The 20,260-nt window shown below is 40.4% G+C and overlaps 1 protein-coding gene across 1 annotated transcript in view; it reads right to left on the reverse strand.

Annotated features, from left to right (window-relative positions):
* Positions 1-20,260, reverse strand: part of LOC136877199 (probable flavin-containing monoamine oxidase A) — a 274,217-nt gene that overhangs the window by 211,115 nt on the left and 42,842 nt on the right. Inside the window, exon 3 of the mRNA XM_067151016.2 lies at positions 14,281-14,437. Within this exon, the coding sequence (XP_067007117.2) occupies positions 14,281-14,437 (157 nt within the window). The remainder of the gene's footprint in view (positions 1-14,280; positions 14,438-20,260) is intronic.

The following is a 20,260-nucleotide window of genomic DNA, read 5'->3' on the forward strand; positions in this document are numbered from 1 at the left end:
CGTTGATGGGACTGAAATTTCTGGATGGTTGATCTGGGAAATCGTTTCTGCAAGGAACGGATAATGCAGGATTTTTACAACATGATTTAACACTAGAACAGCGGAAGGGGTCAATATGACACCCACCTTAAATTTTTCTTTAATAACGTACGCACTCTTGTATCATTTCCCTTCAAATATTTTGACTTTTCATCTTTTTTCGTCCCGTTCACAGTGCTGTATCGCACCCAGCAAAATATTTATATTTTCATTGATTTCTGATATGCCATACCCTGGACAGCGGGAGGGGTCATTTTGACACTTGTACAATATTCCTTATTACAGCAGTTTGCATTGTCAGGCAACAGTGTGTACCCGGCCATTATAAGTATTGTTGAGCTCTTACTGTCAGATGAGTGTTCCAGTTAGCGGGATTATTGTATTCATCCCGTCATTTAGAAAGTGTTCTTCTTATAGGTATGTCGTGCTACGATCGTCTTTCTGCTGACGAGGTGTCTCGTATGCTAGAAAATTCAGACTTTGAGTCTGAAAGTGAACTATCCGATTCAGATGGTGGTTTTTTGCTTGAGACAAGCGAGACGAGCGAGGACGAAGATCATAACGAGACAGAGGATGAATTATACGCAGGAGAAGTCGAAAGTGCTAATCTGCCTCCGAACTCGTCCCAAATGTCTCAGTCTCAGTTAAGTGTTTCATCAGTTAAATGGTCGCCCGAGACGGAACCGAGTGGGAGGTCTTGGATTCGAACTCTTCATCTGGAAGGCGGGCTTCAGTGAACATCCTGAGGGAGGGGGGAGGTCCCACAACATATTCTTACCATCGAGTTGACAACTCTGTTATTAGTGCCTTTCGTCTCCTCTTTGATGAATCGATGCTTCGTCTAATGAAACGACACACCGAATCAAACGCTCAGAAAGAACTTCAGAACACGGACTGGACCGTGTCGCTCGAAGAGTTGGAAGCTATGATTGCCATCATGTAAACCCGCGGTGTCCTGTGTTCAAAAGGTATGTCTGTGGATGAATTATGGTCGCGTTCTTATGGACAGCAATTCATGAAGGACACAATGTCAAGAGATAGATTTCGGTAACTTCTCAGATTCCTCCGCTTCGACGAGAAATCAACCCGAGCTGAGCGCCTGCCAACTAACAGGTTCGCTCTTGTCTCTGAAATCTGGGAAAAATTCGTAGAAAATTGCCTTCGCTGTTACCGCCCAAGTGAAAATATTACGTCGATGAACAATTACTTCTCAGCAAAACCAGGTGCAGATTTACCCAGTTTATGACAAACAAGCCCGACAAGTATGGACTCAAATTCTGGATTGCTGCAGATGTGAACTCAAAATACATCTGCAATGCTTTTCCATACCTTGGTAAAGTTGACGCGCGTCCTGATAAGCAGCCTCTGGGAGAGTACGTAGTACTTCGCCTCATGGAGCCGTTTCTAAACCAAGGGCAAAACGTGACGACAGACAGCTTCTTCACCTCACTCCAACTTGCTAAGAAACTCCAAGAGAAAAAGACTTCGTTGGTGGGAACAATCAACCCCATCCGTCGGGAAATCCCTACTGAGGTGAAAAAGTCCAAGTGTGAATTGTACTCTACAACCATCTTGCGACAGACTGGGAACCCACAATGCACCTTGACAGTGTACCAAGGAAAGAAGAACAAGAACGTCCTTCTTCTCAGCACACGACACGCTCAAGTAACAATCAGCACAGAGCGAAAGAAGAAGCCAGAAACTGTAACATTCTACAACGGCACAAAACACGGGGTAGATGTGGTAGACCAAATGTCCCGTAAATATACCACCAAGGCTCCATGCAGAAGGTGGCCAATGCATGTCTTTTACAGTATCCTTGACCTAACAGCTATCAATGCTTGGGTCATTTACAAGCAAGTAACGGGTAGGAAGATAAAGCGGAAGAAGTTCATCATCCAGCTGGCAAGTGAACTAACAAGGCGGGGCGAGCAAGGGCAACAACAACAACAAAATGAGGAGGAAGTTGCAGGACCATGTCCATCTAAAAAGCGGAAGAAGTGCCAAGTTGGTCTGTGTAAAGGCAACAAGTCTAGCGATGCCTGCAGCAAGTGCCTCAAAGCAGTGTACGGAAAATGTGCACGAAAAGTAGAAGTTGTGTGTGCAAAATGTGTTTAGCGTGTTTTCAGTTTTCCTAAAGAATTACTGAAAATGTATAATCGTTGTAATATCGACGACTAACTAAGAAAAGGTGTTCAATTGGTTAATTTTGTGAAAACTTCTTAGAGAAACATGGTGAGTTGTGTGTGAATATTCATGTGTCCATCAGTAATATAAAAGGTCCATACACTAATGTCAGGTATTTATGTGTAAATAAATTTGTAGAAACACAGTAGAAGAAAATACATCTCATTTTTGTGTTCTAATTTGAACGTTTCCGAGCATTTCTTATGAAGTGTCAAAATGACCCCTTACCGCTGTTCTAGGTATGTGAGATTTTCAGCTGTTCTAGTGTTAATTAGGATGCTCGCGGGACTGCGTAATTTGAATGCACGATCTGGGAAAACGTAGTTTCCGGGAACGTATAATCAAGGTTCTACTGTAATGCGTTAATGAATTCGTATTAGTAGAGTCCCAACTGCCACTTACTGGCTACATCTTAAAATGATTCATTTACTGAACTGAATTATATATGAACCACAATTTCACACTTGAAGCATTGCTAACAAATTCTTTTGTCATATTCAATAAACATTATATTCATTGAATTATTATTAACATCATATATTAGACCCACATTATTTTATTATTTATCAGTAACTAACCTTCTTCTTCCTCTTCTTCTTCTTCTTCCTCTTCATCTATTCCCTTTTTCAGATTCTCTCTGGATAGGGTAGTGTACCAAAACCCTACACCTTACTCGATCTTTCCACCATTCCTTTTCTGGTACTTTATTGCTATCAACTCCTCTCTTTGCAATACAGTCCACAACAGAGCTCCTCCATCTCTTTCTAGGACGTCCCCTAGGCCTCTTTCCAGTCTCTGTATCCATGAATGTTCTCTTGGTATTCTCTCTCCTGGCATTCTCATCATGTGTCCAAACCATTTTAGCTTTGCTATATCAATCTCTTCTTGAAGTTTACACACTCCCACCCTTCTCCTTATTTCCTCATTCCATATTCTATCTCGTCTTGTCTTTCCCTGTATGCTCCTCAAGAACCTCATTTCAGCTGATTGTATCTTACTTTGGTTCCGCATAGTTAATGTCGAGGCTGCTGAAGCATAGGTCAGTATAGGTTTATAATAGGACAAGTATAACACCTTCTTGCACTTCATTGGCACATCTTTGTTACATACAATGTCTGCCGCACACTGATAGAAATTTGCAGACTGCTGTATTCTTAAATCAATTTCTCCATTCAAATTTCCATCTTGTAATATCACGCTGCCCAAATATTTAACATTTTTCACTACTTCAAGAGGTTCATTTCCTATTTTTATCACTCCCCTGGATTTTCTGTTACCTCTTGTCATGATCAAAGTCTTACTTTTTGCAGTACTAATCTTCAATTCCAAAATTTCTTATCTCCTCATTCCATAAATCAAGTTGTGTCTGTACTTCCTCTCCATTATCTCCCCAAACTACAATGTCATCAGCAAAGAACGAGAGACTTTACTTGCTCGTCCATCATCTTCTCCTTTATATTATGTAGAATTCTATCCATGATGACAATACACTTCCCTGTCTTAAGCCTGTCTCAACTCTGAACCATTCAGTTTGACCCACTTTGGCTCAAACAGTTTTTGCAATTTCAGTACAATGCTATTACCATCTGCATTGTTTCAATCCCAATCTGTGCCTCTGTCAAAGTTTTCCATACCAAATTCCTTGGGACACTGTCGTATGCCTTTTCAATATCTAGAAACGTTACTACCATGTCCTTTCCATATTCCCAATACTGTACCTGGAACGCCACTACGAGAGAAGACCGAAGTATGTTTCTTGAACTTCGCGCGAGGTGGAAGGTAGGCAGCCCGCCGAACGCAGTGACGTACCCAGCGAGTGACATGGACACTTCCTCTAAAGCATTACTTTGTCAATTTTATACATTTTTCATCTAAACAGTGTTATGTGGCTGAAGATGTTGATAATATACGAAACATGTACCACTTTTGACCATTAAAAATTGCCTTAAGCAATCATTGTATCGACTAGGTGGAAAATAAATACTTAATTGTGAATCTATTGAAGTGCGATACGGACCATGAAGCTGATTTTATGTAAGCCAGCTATACGCGACCATATATGGTAATGTTCCAGCTTACCCTCAAAAGTACATTTTGCGCTATTTTATCGCTATTTCGACACTGCCATCTTAAAAACCATTACAATGGACGTAATCTGTCACGATTTCAAGAAAATCCACCGAGTATTATAGGAGTTATAAGGGTAGACAATACCCGGGTTCTAGACACTTCTACGCGAACGGGTATAAAGGGAGGACCACCCGACCTACAAATTCAGTATCTGTCGCTCCACCGTCTCTGCGACACGGGTGACGGGAGGAGCATTGTGTGTGCCGAACTTATAGTTGAAAAGTCTTCGAAATCCAAGTATTGGAACTTCGGTATTTTCTCTAAGTGTTGTGTCGGAACTTTATCATATTCTTGAAGTGCCTGATTGGGACTTTGTTATTTTCTGCGAGCATCGTGTTGGAACTTCGTCATATTGACACATTGGAACTTTGTTATTTTTCGTGTGTCGTGATTGGACTTTGATATTTTCTTAAAGTGCCGTATAGGAACTTCGTTATTTTTCTGAAGTGTCTCATTGAAACTTAGTTATTTTCGCCAAGTGTCGCGGTAAGACTTTATTATTTTCTTAAGGTGACATACTGGAACATTATCATCGGAACTTTATTTTCTTCGAGTGTCGTGTTGGGACTTTAATATTTTGACACATCTCAACTTTATTTTCTTTGAGTGTCGTGTTGGGACTTTAATATTTTGACACATCGGAACTTTGTTATTTCTACACATTGGAACTTTGTTATTTTTTTGAAGTGCCACACAGGGACTTAGTTATTCGATGACGATTGAAAGGACTTTGAATTTTCACGAGTGTTGTGTACCACATTGAACTTACATTTCGAACTTATTCGAACTTGTATTTTGTGAATCAATTTCTGGAACATTGAAATTTTCCGAGCATGTAGGATGAACTTGTGCCCTACCAACGTAAACTTTCGTGTGAACGATATGACTTGTTTTCCCAAGTGCCTCATTGAATTTACGTCTTGAAACTTAGGGGACGTTCAACATTACGTTTAATTGTGAAATATGCAATACTTTCCAAGTGCTGCACTGGGACTTGTGTTTTGATTCTTATCCTCATTAAAGACTGTGACAATTCAGAATATGCATGTCACGTTCCCAGAAAGTCTAGAACTTTCCAGTAGTTTGAGTGAATCCATAATTTATGAAGTCAGAATTTTTCTTTCAAATATCATTTTCTTTAATGGCTATTCACTTCGCCTATTGACGGAACAAGACAGTTTCCGAGTGCTATTTATTCAGTTCATTGCCAATGTGTTTTAAATCTTCAGAAACTATGCATTAAGAACTGTGGTGACTATAATCCTCTAGAACATTCCAATTTACAGTAAGCTTGTGTTATGAACTTGAATTTCTACTGGTACAAAGTCAAAATCATCTTGTTCTTCGAGTGATTATTCCAGAACGTTTTGATTTAATATCTAGAGTGCAGTAACCATAATTAAAAGGTCATATCTGTTCAGACAGTGCCATGAATGTGTGGAGTGCCGTGCAGAAAAATCAAGTGTGAATTACGTCTCAAATCGAACCCAGGAACGTGTGCCAATCTTCGAGACATTCCAGAACATCGAGACATTCCAGAACTCCTCATCCAAGCAGGTGTGGTCCGTGCCCAGGCGATGTCCAGCGCCATCCCAGGACTCGGAGGTACCAACCAGCCACGACACTTCCATGCTGCTGTATGAAGGTGATATGAACTTGCTTTTGATGATCAATAAACTCAAATTATCAAAAGAATCTCTAAAATTGATAACTATACCCCTCTCTGCACCAACTCCAATGATAAAGCCACTCCCTAGGATAAGATCCATGCTCGTTAATATAATATCAAGCTCCTTAAAGATATGAACACTTTTTACGGGTACAATACCTTTCCATCATTTGACACAATGTAAATATTGGGTCAAATGTGGACCTGCCTCTTCTGAATCCATACCGGTGTTCTGCCAATTTTCCCTCTATTCTGTCTCTTATTCGTCTATCCAAGATTCTTTCAAGGATCTTAGCTGTATGAGGTATCAGTGTCACTCCTCTGTAATTTTCACATTGCTTCCTGTCTCCTTTCTTGAAAACTGGTATAATGACCCCTTTTGTCCACTCTTTTAGAACAGTCTTTTCTCTCTGTATCATTCTGAAGAGTCTATACAACCACTGTAGACCAACTGCACCTGCTGCTATTATCATTTCTATGGTGACCTCGTCAATTCCAGCTGCCTTGCCTATTTCATTCTTTTAGTGGCCCACTCAATCTCTGTCACGGACACCTCGTTTTCCTTATCTTCCACCCGCACTAAATCTGGTTCTTCAATTTCTCCTTGTACCGAGGTATTTTGCACGTTGTAAAGCTGTTCAAAGTATTTTCCCCACCTCTGCAATATATCCTGCTTCTGTGTCATCACTTCCTCCTGTTCATTTTTAATGAAGTTACCACCTTCACCTGGGTTTTTCTTCTTTTTAACCCACTGGAATAAGATCTTTTTGTTTCCAGTTGTATATTCTTGCAGAGATTCAGTGAATTTTTGCCAACATTTCTTTTTCTCTTTTTGAACCACCTTGGAGCACTCCTTCTTGCAGTGCCTCTATTCTGTTTTGCATTCTGTTGTTCTGTTTCTCAGCCATCTTTTCCCAGCTTGTTTCTTCCTTTTAACTATATCTTTTACCCTGTCATTCCACCAGGGCATTTCTTGATCTTTCTTCCTTTCTGATACTCTTCCACAGGTCTTTTCTGCAGACTCGACCATGACTGTTTTAAAGTATGCCCATTCTTCTTCAACCCACCCCATGTGTTCCTTAGGTATACTTGTTTTAATGTGTGTCTGGAACTCTTCATTTATTTCCTTCTCCTGCAATCTCCACACCCTTAGCTTTCTCTGCCTAATCTCAGTCATCTTTTGTATCTTTCCCATCTTTAACTTAGCTATCACAACTCTGTGATCTCCTTCGAAAGATTCACTTGGGAGGGCTGTTACGTCTACCAACATTTTCCTGTTACCTTTCTCAACCAAAATATAATCTATCAGAGTTTTGATTTTGTTATCCCAACTATATCTTGTTATCTTCTGACTGTTTTTCTTTCGAATCCATGTGTTACAAATAATCAGCTCATTTCTTCTACAAAAGTCTACCAAGATATCTCCAGCCTTGTTTCTCTTTCCATATCCAAAAGGACCTATAATCTCTTCATCTCCTCGTCTTTCCTGACCTACTTGGGCATTCATGTCTCCTATGATCACATCCTGTTTGTCCTGTATATGGTCTTCCAGATATTCAAGGTATTCCTCTAGATCCATATCCGTATTTCCTGTTTGTGGAGCATACCCTTGAATTATATCTGTAACACCACTTTCAAGTCTCAGTCTGACCTTAATCAACCTGTCATTTTTGTTTTCCACCAATTCTAGGTATTGCTTTAGGTCTTTTCTAATTATGAGACCTACACCATTTTTGGCTTCTCCTCCTTCACTATAGTGTAAGGTGTATCCTTTCACCTTTTCCTTTCCATTTGGTCTCACTGATTCCCAACAATGATTTGTCAACCATAAAATCTACAATTTCTTCCACTTTCCCTGTTAGTGTTACTACATTGATGGTCACTATCTTGATGTATTTGGTTGCTGGTTGCCCATTTCTCACATTTCTCCCAGCATCACAAGAATTGCAAATCATTTGTGGGGAATGCCCTAGCATTTTTCATGTCACTTGTGGGTAATGTCCTAGCATTTTCCAAGGCTTCAGAACACTTGTCATCACATAGGCTTTTATTACAATGGGTTTGCCACTCCCAAAGGCATTTTATTGCTACTGCCAGCTGAAACATGCAGGCCGCTCCTAACATGGAGAACAGACGCCTTTTGTAGCCGCTCCTCTGGAGTACAGATGCTACAGCTGATATGGGGTTCCAGTGGCATTTCCTTCACTGAGGGCCCATTTCCTTTCTATAAGGAGTCCTCCGCCCTTAGCCGTTGGTCCTTAGTAGGTCAGGCTATTTACCGCCGCCCAACACTCTGTGTGGAGATACTGGCTGTATGGCTTACTCCATTACCACAGAAGATTAACTAAACATATGGCCTGATTCCAGCCGAAGACCAGGCAAGGAATGGAATGATGCCCCACTTAACTCCAAGTATTTGAATTGTGCCAGCTGGAGAGGTCTGTCAGTAGTAATCCCACTACCAACAGTTTTAGCTCGGAAATGCTTATAACAGATGGAATCATTTCTCTCTTGCCTAACATAAAAATATTGCGTTTCTTTTTCAACTGAAAGCAGTCTGGTGAGGTTTTGTTCAGATCCATTGAACGAACATCTATACACACAATAATATTCAATAATAGAAAGAGTAAGAGAGAGAATAATCTGACAAACGTACAATAGGCTCAAAGAATGAATAATTAGCTCACAATATGCACATACACTGCTTTTTTAATAGCAAAGCACACTGATAAAATTCTCTCACTGCTGTTTCAGATGGACTTGGATAGTAACTGCACCCAAGCGGTCAAGACATCTACTGGCTAAGTATGGCAGCTCCGCATTGCCGTAACTCGTGCTGACAGTAGGCCTACTCCTACTACATGACAACACCATAGGCACAACCTTCTCTTCTGTTTCAGTCTTCTGAAAAGGTGGCCCGGAGTACAACGTGCATTCCATAAGTAATGCGACCAATTTTTTTCTGACGCAACTGTACACCGCAGCTTGTTCTAACCTGCTGGGCTAGGTGGAGGGGGGTGTTAGCTTCAAATGCTCTTTGTCTCATTCAGCAGCGAGCTGCCAGAGAGTCAGGACATGCATTTCCATTAAGCCCGTTTTGAGTTCATGTAACACAGCACAATGGATCGTTCTGTAGAGCAACGGTACGCTATCAAATTTTGCGTTCAACTTGGGAAGTTCGCCACCGAAACGTTTCCATTACTTCAGCAGGCCTTTGGGACTGATTGCTTGTCCAAATCACAAGTTTTCCGATGGCACAAGTCGTTCATGGAGGGTCGAGATGAGATCACCAACGAACCTCGCAGTGGACGGCCATCAACCTCACGAGTGTTTGAACTCTGACAGACGGCTGAGCCTTCAATTGATAGCACAAACTCTAAACATGGCAAAAACAACAAACAAGTGCTCAAAAGACTGAAAAGGAGGGTCACGCGCTGCCGAAGCGACATCAAGGACACGTGGAAAGTTCATCACGACAACGCGCTGAGTAACAGCGCCTTCATTGTCAACGACTTCCTGGCCAGGACCAACACCCCATTGGTTCCTCAGCCTCCCTACAGTCCTGACCTGGCTCCCGCTGTCTTGTTTTTGTTTCCACGGTTAAAAGGAGTCATGAAAGGAAAACATTGGGACACGATTGAAAGAATCCAGGCGCGTGTTACATTGCCTCAAAAGGGCATTCCGGAAAAAGCCTTCCAGGATGCCTTCCAGGCATGGAAACATCGCCTCCAGAAGTGTATTGACGCAAGAGGGTGCTATTTTGAAGACTTTTAATTATTTGTACGAATATATTCAATAAATGATTTCTTATGAATTTGGTGGCATTATTTATGGAACGCACCTTGTATAGTTTTTTTTTTTGCTAGGGGCTTTACGTTGCACCGACACAGATAGGTCTTATGGCGACGATGGGATAGGAAAGGCTTAGGAGTCGGAAGGAAGCGGCCATGGCCTTAATTAAGGTACAGCCCCAGCATTTGCCTGGTGTGAAAATGGGAAACCATGGAAAACCATTTTCAGGGCTGCCGATAGTGGGATTCGAACCTACTATCTCCCGGATGCAAGCTCACAGCCACGCGCCTCTACGCGCACGGCCAACTCGCCCGGTACCTTGTATAGTAATGATGATGTTAATAATTAGATTATGTAAGGGTGACTGATCAGAGTCTGTTTACCAGTAACAGTCATAATGGTGGTAATTATTGTTTTAAGAGGAAGTATAACATTCGTGTTTGGCACTAATCAGATATGAAAATGAAAGAGGTCCTAATCTTTGAAGAAAGTGAAGAAGCACAAAAGGAGTGAAAATGAGAGTCTCTCCAGGCCTCACAGTTCGGATCAGAAGACAACAAGAGATGACCAAGGGAAGTTAGGATGGGAAATGCCACACCCCCCTTTTAGTTGCCTCTTACAACAGGGGATACTGTACTCTAACACACCCACCCATAGGAGGATGACTTCATACCACCAACATGGTGAATACCGTGAAAATAAAAGTTAGAGATCACTTTGGTATGGAACTCCCAAGGAGGAGGGAAACTTGCCATGCTGTTGAGGTATCTCTCTTCATGAATCCACTCTGAAAAGGTCTGCAGAGCTTAGTATTCCTTGTTTCACCACAACTGAGCACATGAAACGTGGTTTAAACCTCAAGCTTTACTATCCATTGCTTGTCAATCAACTGAGTGATGCTGATAGAGATATACGTAAAGCAGCATGCAGCGTTCCATTGTCAATGTCCCTCTGCACGGATCAGTAAGGTGTTTATTGAAGCACTTATTTGCAAAACATCATCTATGAAAACTCATGTTTCTATGGAAAACAGGAAAGAAACTCACCACACATCATGGTGTGAGCTGGAATGAGTGAAATACACATTATTGGCCCTTTATTTTTCCAAATCTCTGTTACTGGACCTGTCTACCAGATATGATCAGTGAATCGTCATTGTAATTACATATCAGCTAGAAAATATTAAAAGTTGATATGGATGGTGACAAAGGAGAACAAAAACGACTGATCTGATTTTAGTTGAGAGAGAGAAACACAGACAATTAGAAGATGTGACACCTATGCCAAGAGAAGATTTTGAAGGAAACCATAAAATTGTAGTAGCTAAATTAAGACTTGGTAAAATAGTGAAATTAAAAGAGACAAGAGAAAGAAAAATAATGATATGAAAATTAAAGGAAAAGAGAGCACTAGAGAAGTTCCAAGAAGAACTCCAAAATAAAAATTCCTAAAGGAGAGGCTGGCAGTGTTGAAGAGGAATGGGCCAAGTTCAAAAACGGAATGGTGATATGTGCAGAAGATACATCTGGTAGAGTATCAGGAAAAAAGAGGGAAAGGGAGACACCCTGTGAAATAACAAAGTAAGGAAAGAAAAAATTATGGAGGAGCTGAATAGTAAAGTAGGCAAACGTATCATGAAGCAAAGAAAGCATGTGAAAAGATTTTACAGGAAGAGAAACATAGAAGTGCTGGGAAAACTTCACAGGAACCTTGCGAGAGGTTGTTATTATTATTTTTTTTGCTATTGGCTTTACGTCACACCGACACAGATAGGTCTTATGGCAACGATGGGACAGAAAAGGGCTAGAACTGGGAGCGAGAGGTTGTTAAAGGAAGAAAGTGTTGTATGGATTGGTTGAAAGCAAAGTATACAGGAGAGAAGATACAAAATTTGTAAGGAGAGACACAGGACAAATTACTTAATGTCAAATTCAAAGAACGGGAGGAAGAGGAGGAATATGAAAAAAAAAAAATCAAAATGAAGATATAACAATTTTGGAAATAGGATGAGCTATAAAGAAGCATCAGGTGTGGATGCGGTGGCTACAGAGATGACAAAGGCACCAGGATCAGTATGGTTACACTGGGTATATATAGACTATTTTGAGTGATATGGAAGAAAAACGGAAGTACAAGAAGATTGGAGGAACGGTCTAATAATCCGAGTATTCAAGAAGAGTGATAAGAAAGAATGTAGCGACTACAGGGGAATCACCCTCTTTTCACATACAGCGAAGATGTTTGAGAGGATATTACAGGCAAGACTGAGAATGAAAGTAGAAAAAGAAATGGAGGGAGAACAATATGGATTTAGAAGAGATAGATGAACTTTTGATCTAATTTTTGCATTAAGGAACATGATGGAGAAAAGATGGGAGTTCAGGAAAGATTTAGTGATGACATTTATAGATATTGAGAAGGTATATGACAGTGTACCACGGCAACTGATCTGGGATACATTGGTAAAAAAAGAAGGTAGGCAGAGCATAAGTACAAATGATCAAAGCCATGTATGAAAAGTATGTAAATAGTGTGAAGTCTAAGATAGGACAAACAGGCTTGTTCACTGACTTGCAGGACTGTTTTCATCACAGTCATGGGCGAAATTCACACAAGAGTGTACAACAAAATCTGGGAAGCAAAGAGACAAAGGCCTTATTCCTTGTGTGGGAAGAAGATAAAATGGAAGTACATGAACGAGTTACTTATGGAGTTGGGAGATGGAGGAATGAAAATAAGTGTGGTGAAGAGTAAAACAGTAGTGACATTGAGAGGTAAAAGAGAAGGAAGGGGGAATATTGAAGTAAAGGGAACAGAATGAAAAATTGTGAAAAGCTTCAAATATTTGGGAAGTATACTTGCAGAAGATGGGAAAATAAATGAAGAAATTGGAAAAAGAATCCAAGAAGCCAATGGAATTTACATGGTAACTGAGGCCATAGTAGTAGTAGTAGCATCGAATATGCCTACTTTGTGGCCACCATATACAAATAGAGTTTGTAGTAAAATACACTGACTGACAGAGCAAATGCAACACCAAGAAGGAGTGGTCAGAACTTTATGCCAATTGCAGGGTAGACTGATGTCACTGAGGTATAATCATGATGTGAAATACGCCGCTGTGCTGCGCACGTAGCGAACGATAAATGGGACACGGCGTTGGCGAATGGCCTACTTCGTACCGTGATTTCTCAGCCGACAGTCATTGTAGAACATGTTGTCGTGTGCCACAGGACACGTGTATAGTTAAGAATGCCAGGTCACCGTCAACGGAGGCATTTCCAGCAGACAGACGACTTTACGAGGGGTATGGTGATCGGGCTGAGAAGGGCAGGTTGGTCGCTTCGTCAAATCGCAGCCGATACCCATAGGGATGTGTCCACGGTGCAGCGCCTGTGGCGAAGATGGTTGGCGCAGGGACATGTGGCATGTGCGAGGGGTCCAGGCGCAGCCCGAGTGACGTCAGCACGCGAGGATCGGCGCATCCGCCGCCAAGCGGTGGCAGCCCCGCACACCACGTCAACCGCCATTCTTCAGCATGTGCAAGACACCCTGGCTGTTCCAATATCGACCAGAACAATTTCCCGTCGATTGGTTGAAGGAGGCCTGCACTCCTGGCGTCCGCTCAGAAGACTACCATTGACTCCACAGCATAGACGTGCACGCCTGGCATGGTGCCGGGCTAGAGCGACTTGGATGAGGGAATGGCAGAACGTCGTGTTCTCCGATGAGTCATGCTTCTGTTCTGTCAGTGATAGTCACCGCAGACGAGTGTGGCGTCGGCGTGGAGAAAGGTCAAATCCGGCAGTAACTGTGGAGCGCCCTACCGCTAGACAACGCGGCTATTGCGTATGATTCCACGTCACCTCTAGTGCGTATTCAAGGCCCGTTAAATGCCCACCGCTACGTGCAGCATGTGCTGCGGCCGGTGGCACTTCCGTACCTTCAGGGGCTGCCCAATGCTCTGTTTCAACAGGATAATGTCTGCCCACATACTGCTCGCATCTCCCAACAGGCTCTACGAGGTGTACAGATGCTTCCGTGGCCAGCGTACTCTCCGGATCTCTCACCAATCGAACACGTGTGGGATCTCATTGGACGCCGTTTGCAAACTCTGCCCCAGCCTCGTACGGACGACCAACTGTGGCAAATGGTTGACAGAAAATGGAGAACCATCCCTCAGGACACCATCCGCACTCTTATTGACTCTGTACCTCGACGTGTTTCTGCATGCATCGCCGCTCGCGGTGGTCCTACATCCTACTGAGTCGATGCCGTGTGCATTGTGTAACCTGCATATCGGTTTGAAATAATCATCAATTATTCGTCCGTGCCGTCTCTGTTTTTCCCCCAACTGTCATCCCTTTCGAACCACTCCTTCTTGGTGTTGCATTTGCTCTGTCAGTCAGTGTACATAATTACTCAATGTAGAAAATATTAATCCAACACCATATTTACTTTACCAAACATCACCCGTATGAGTGTCCTCATAATATCACGAGCTGCCAAAGTTCGAAGATTTTGGCAAAGAAAAGTCTCCATCGTCATTGAATCAAATTCATCAGCAAATGAGCAGCCCATTGGATCAAACAGAGTAGTTTTCTTCACCAATTTCTCTACCTGAAACCAATATGAATGTGTTGTTCCTACAATGAATAAATGGAAGTCATACATTTTGTATAAAGGTAGATATAAAAAAGAAAATAGACAAGAATTACTAAGACCTAGAAACTTAAAACTTTGCACCAGAGAACCTGATTTTCTTCAAGATCATTAGAAAAATCAAAAAATTCCCAAAACTTCCTGAAGAGGCTGAGATGAAGTTCAGAAGGAAAACAGCATACATATGACAGTGTAAGCAATTTTTCATCCATCAAGGAGCTTGTTTTCCAAAGCAAAAGCCCAAATTACACAAACCATTCCATCAAACCTCAAGAATGTAGTGACATATTAAAGAGGTTAGTAAATTAAGTTCAAATGAAGTAATCTCATTGGTAGGCAGTAAGTGAGGAGGCTTGCCACACATACATGTAGATTAACCCTTTCAAGTACAGATGGAAACTGCTGCATACATTCATGGCATTTTATGATATACTTGTCTATTTGGACCAATTTAAATTATGAAATAATTTGTTTTAAAGGAGACATTCCCATTTCCGAAAAAAATGATTGGGACATATATGTCCCTATGTATGTTAAAGGTAACAAATTGGCAGAACTTCAGGAAAAGTAAACTGCTAATTTAAGGGTATATACTGTATTCATTATTCACTATTTCTATACAGATCATTCACTAAACATCTCAACAATAAAGTTTTAGGCATGGTATTCTTTGAAGCAGTTCCATCCCGCAACAAAGCAAATGCATAGCGTATCAAAGAGGAAGTGCGACATCTTCACGAGTTACTGAGGACCGCCGCACAGATGGCACTGCCATCCACAGTGATGACTGAGCACGAGGATAACAGAGGCATTATCGGGACTACTTCAAAATCTACTAATAAATTCAAGCATGCAACTTACGTTTGAAAATGGTTTCATCTGCTGGACACTTTGGAATATTACCTTTATGATTTTGCTGCCTTCGAAGTAACCAGCTCCCTTCTTATCCCCTTCATGCGGAAGAAGAATCGACATTTCAAGTAGTGGAATACGAGTTTTGGTAGCAAACACAGCACATGATCTTCACAGCAGTCCAACTGCAATGACTTCACTTTAATAAGATCTCATTTATCCCAGCACTCGAAGAAAGTATCACCCCATAAACTATTCATACACAATAGCTTTTCCGCAACAACATTTTCCACTCGCATCAACGCATTATAAACACTTTCTGAAGCATATATGAAATATGTGGTGCTTTGCATTGAGCCACAATCTGTAATTAGTGCTAGGGAAGCAGGCACATTATCAGTCAGTTTGCCAAAAAGGAAAGGACGACATAAATCACACTGAATCACGTTTGAAATATTCTGCACTATGTATCCGGCTAAATGATACACTAAGTATTCTTTGTGACAATTCTGCCCACTTAACTCAGGTAAACTGTTTTCCCAGTCTGGTATTTGAATGTCATTTTCGAGATTCACAGTTTTTTCCCGGATTTTTTCTACATCCTGTGTCTTCACTGCATGATTTTTACTTTCAATTTCTCTTGCAAGAATACGCATTTGATTAACAAGAGACGTCAATGGGGATTCAACTCTGTACTCACAGCTTCCGCCAGACAAGAAGGCAAGTTTCGTCGGTACGTAAATAGACCGCAACGTGTGTACATGTAGAAAGTCAATAGTGGACAGATGAACATCACAACTTAGTGATCGCAGGATACCTGAATGACATTCTAGGGGATCTTGATTAAATTTTCCTGTCAAAATGTAGCTATAATTGTGTTCCCACAAATATTCAGACATTTCTAAGGTATTTTCCACGGTAACACTTAAAGACTCCAGTGTCCTTTGTGAAGCGAATGAATTTTGAGTATCTCTGAGAAAATTCTGCCATTTAATTAAAGTTTCATGTGCCTGTGATCCTTTATACAGTCCTTGAGTGGGAATAGCCGAATTTAATGCATCAATCAGACAGGTTACATCGCTTGTGAAAATTACTGTTTGTTTACTGTCTTCTAAACCCTGTGTTTTAGTACCCCAATAGAATGCTATACCATTAGCGACTGATCTACTGAATAGTTGAAATGCCAGTCTTACATTCATTTGCTGAAACGAATTAGGATCCAAGTGTGCAGAGGTCAGTTTGTAGCAAACTTTCAATCCAGAAAATTCAGGAGACGAGTCACATTCGCAAACTTTCCTGTAGAATGAATAATCAACAATATTTCCATTATAATTAACCTGTCCTTTGTCATGAAAATGATTTCTTACACATTTAAATATTGCACCCGCTCACCCTCTGAGTCCCAGGCCAGCATTTATCTTAGGGGTGTCCGGTTCTTAACAGATGTCAAAAATAAATAAATAATAATAATAATAATCGTATGGCCTCAGCTACCGTGTGCAGACATTTCGATTTGACGCCATCTGGCTGTCTGCTCGTCAATTTCGACGTTCCGTTTTACTCTAGGTCCGTTAGATGGCAGACAGAGTAAACCGGATCTCTCTTGGGCGTCTATGGCTGAGATTTAATTAATTTTGTCGGGTAAATACCAAATGTATCACCAGAGATCTTTTACATGCCGACATCGTACGACATGGAGTGTCGAATGGACTTTTTTCCGCCCTTCAAAAATCCGACTACCTCTGCCGGGTTTGAACCCGCTATCTTGGGATCCGGAGGCCGACACTCTACCTCGGATCCAAAAATGAATCAAATATAAAAATTTAGGTGCACAAATAACACAGAGATGAACGTGGCATGCAAATTAAGGTAGGGGAAGACTCATTCATAGACACAAATTAAAGGACTCCACAATAGGACTGGGAAGTGACAACTTAAATTCCATGGGCATACTAGACAAACTACAATAAAAAGATATGAAAACTGCTTCCTATTGAATTTGCAATCAGAAGCAATTTATTAACTTCACTCCGCAAATTTTTACGTAATGTCAATTATTACCCTTTATAAATTCCATCCTGAAAAAGAAAACATAAATATGGTTTCACATCACTACTCTGGTAGTGTGGATAACATTTGGTGAATTTGACCCTCTGATCCCTGGGTATCGAATTCATGTCCGTATGGGTGGACATTTCACCACTGGATATCCTATTTCGGAGACGTGGGCATGAGAGTAAACTTGATTTGCCATCATCTCCACATTCTGTGGGATGAGTCACCTCCACGTGTTTACATTCAGGTAGGCCGGATTCCCACCGTGGAAATGTTATCGTATCTAAAACGGGAACTAATTGGACGGATGAACCCTAGCCTACATAAACAGATTTATGAACATGCCAGAAGTAGCTCGTCAACTCGAAACTTAACTCAATATTTACATTTGTCAATACGACGATAACGTACAAGAAGGTTATTTGTTTTGCTCGCATAATTATGACATGTGCCGTCCATGGGTTAATTCGCATATACTGCCAAATATCTCCCATGTGGAGTACCAATTCTGGTTCCGACCAATCCGACACACGACGACTGTCTCCCTTATATTTTCCTATGATCATTAAAATTATTTATCTGATTATTATAATTTATTTTGATTATTATAATTTATTTCGATTATCATCATTTATTTTGATTATTATCATTTATCATCCGGGATGATTATATGCTAACATTCATTGACATTTCAAATGAAGGGTCATGTTTCCTTGTAATTAATCTGCACAAATTATCAGTTTTATTATTATTATTATTATTATTATTTATTATTATTATTATTATTATTATTATTATTTGGTACGGGGTTACCCGTGGAGCAGAAAGAGGTTAAAGAAGGTGCTGGCGTGAATGGGTCTATCTACAATATCAAAATCAATTTAAAACTTTAACTGAAGGTTGTATTTCTTCAAAAACAACAAACTTAATAAACTTAACATTTTTTCACTTAATAAATTTTCACTTGGATAACAATAATATCTCAGGTACAATGCCAATTAAGGGTGAAACACCCCAAGAATAGGGAATTTAACAAGTTTGGGCTTCAAGCCCTCGATTTACAGTTTCTGAGCTACGAGGTCAAGTTTACAAAATTTACAATTCCAAAAATAAGGAATAATTTAGTAAAGGCAGAAATCCCCTAATTCAAGGGTCCCAAAATTACAATATCTAGCCTTCCAGAGGCACCCTTCACTATTACAAAACTTTAAAAAGAGCTTAGAGGCTCTCAGTTTCTTCCAGCCTACTCAAGGCAACATTACATCAAAATCTTACAATCTCCGGCCTCTCAAGGCACGATTTACAAATTGAAATAGTTTTACACAGGGGTACCTAGTACCCAACCTACTGGGCCTTTGTGAAAAAAGAACAGGTTAAATAAATGGCCCGAACTCAAACTGAATGGAGGCGTACACTGCGCTCCCAGATTATTAAAAATTAAAACCTACAGGGCTCTGGGCCAATGAAACTGGGGCTAGTTTCAAACTACTGAGGTGGCTCGCATGGAAATAACTTTAATACATTACAGAAAAAAAAAATTTACTAAATCGTAGTCACCTCAAACCAAGATGATGGGGAGATCGAGAGGGTAACTCACTCTCTAACCCAGCTTTACAGTTAAAGACTTTAAGAAATTTTTACATTAGCCGAAAGAAAATTTACATTTTAGAAAAGTTTGTTACATAGTTAAAAATTCGGACCTTCCCCTTGGATAAATTTGTGGAGACAGCAAGAAAGATGGAGTTTACATGGCCATTACCTGGTAGATGTTCTGCCGGCCAAAGAAAGAGGTCTCCTGCCTTAACACACACACTTAGAAAGACGACGATCAATTGACAAGGTAGCCAGAAAAGCCACAGTTTATATACCCTCAGGGAAGGTTCCAGGGAATTCCGGACTAATCCAGACACACCCTCTCAATTTTTATTGGCAAATACAAAGTGAACAAGAAATGCAGGATTGAGTGAAAATTAATTACGAAAATTCATGATTGTCCAGATTCAAAACTGGCGGAAAGAAAAAGAAGTGTTGCGAACTCAAAAATAAATGAACATAGATTCAGTTGTGGAAACCTAGAAATACGAACTTCTTTAAGTTATAAGTTCTTTCACCTTGCACCAGAGTGCATGATCAGAGTTTATGGTAGTGTCATCTGTGGAAAAATGTCCAAACTTCTTGATGTATAGCGAAACAAAACAAGGAGAAATTCAATCAGTTTAGGAAACTTCACAATAGCACAATTACTTAATATTTCAGTAGTGACATCTTCTGATTAAAGTTCCATTTCATGTAGTATCAGTTTCACCTTTTGGTCGATAGAGGAGTTCATTAAGGTGCTTATTTTGAATGAGCGAAGTTGAGGTGTACCTCCTGGTACAATTATTATTATTATTATTATTATTATTATTATTATTATTATTCTTTTCGTTTCAGCCATGTATGGGCTACGATTACGCAACGTCATTGCTTTCTCAAGTTCTTTCTCCTTCGTCTTTCGCCAGTATTCCTTCATCCGTTGGCTTGCTCGTGCTCGTTCTTCTGCCGAGAATACTCTATTCTTCCTCGTTTTCTCATCAGTTAGGTCCTTCACCTCCGCAACTCTGTGCCTGAAGATTTTTCTGTTTGTTATATCTTCTGCCGTGATCCCACATTTTTCTAAATCTTGGTGGACTTCTTTTACCCATGGGACTTGTGTCTTCCTGTTCTCCTGGAAGGTGAGGATCCTGTTGGCAAGTCTCTCCGATCCCATCCTTTATTATTATTATTATTATTATTATTATTATTATTATTATTGGAAATCATCATTTTTGTAACATTGAATCATTATCTATTTAATATTTTAACTTCATTTCATCATTATTATCATTCTTAGAA

This window comes from Anabrus simplex, chromosome 7 (assembly GCF_040414725.1).
Source record: "Anabrus simplex isolate iqAnaSimp1 chromosome 7, ASM4041472v1, whole genome shotgun sequence".
Lineage (NCBI taxonomy): Eukaryota > Metazoa > Arthropoda > Insecta > Orthoptera > Tettigoniidae > Anabrus > Anabrus simplex.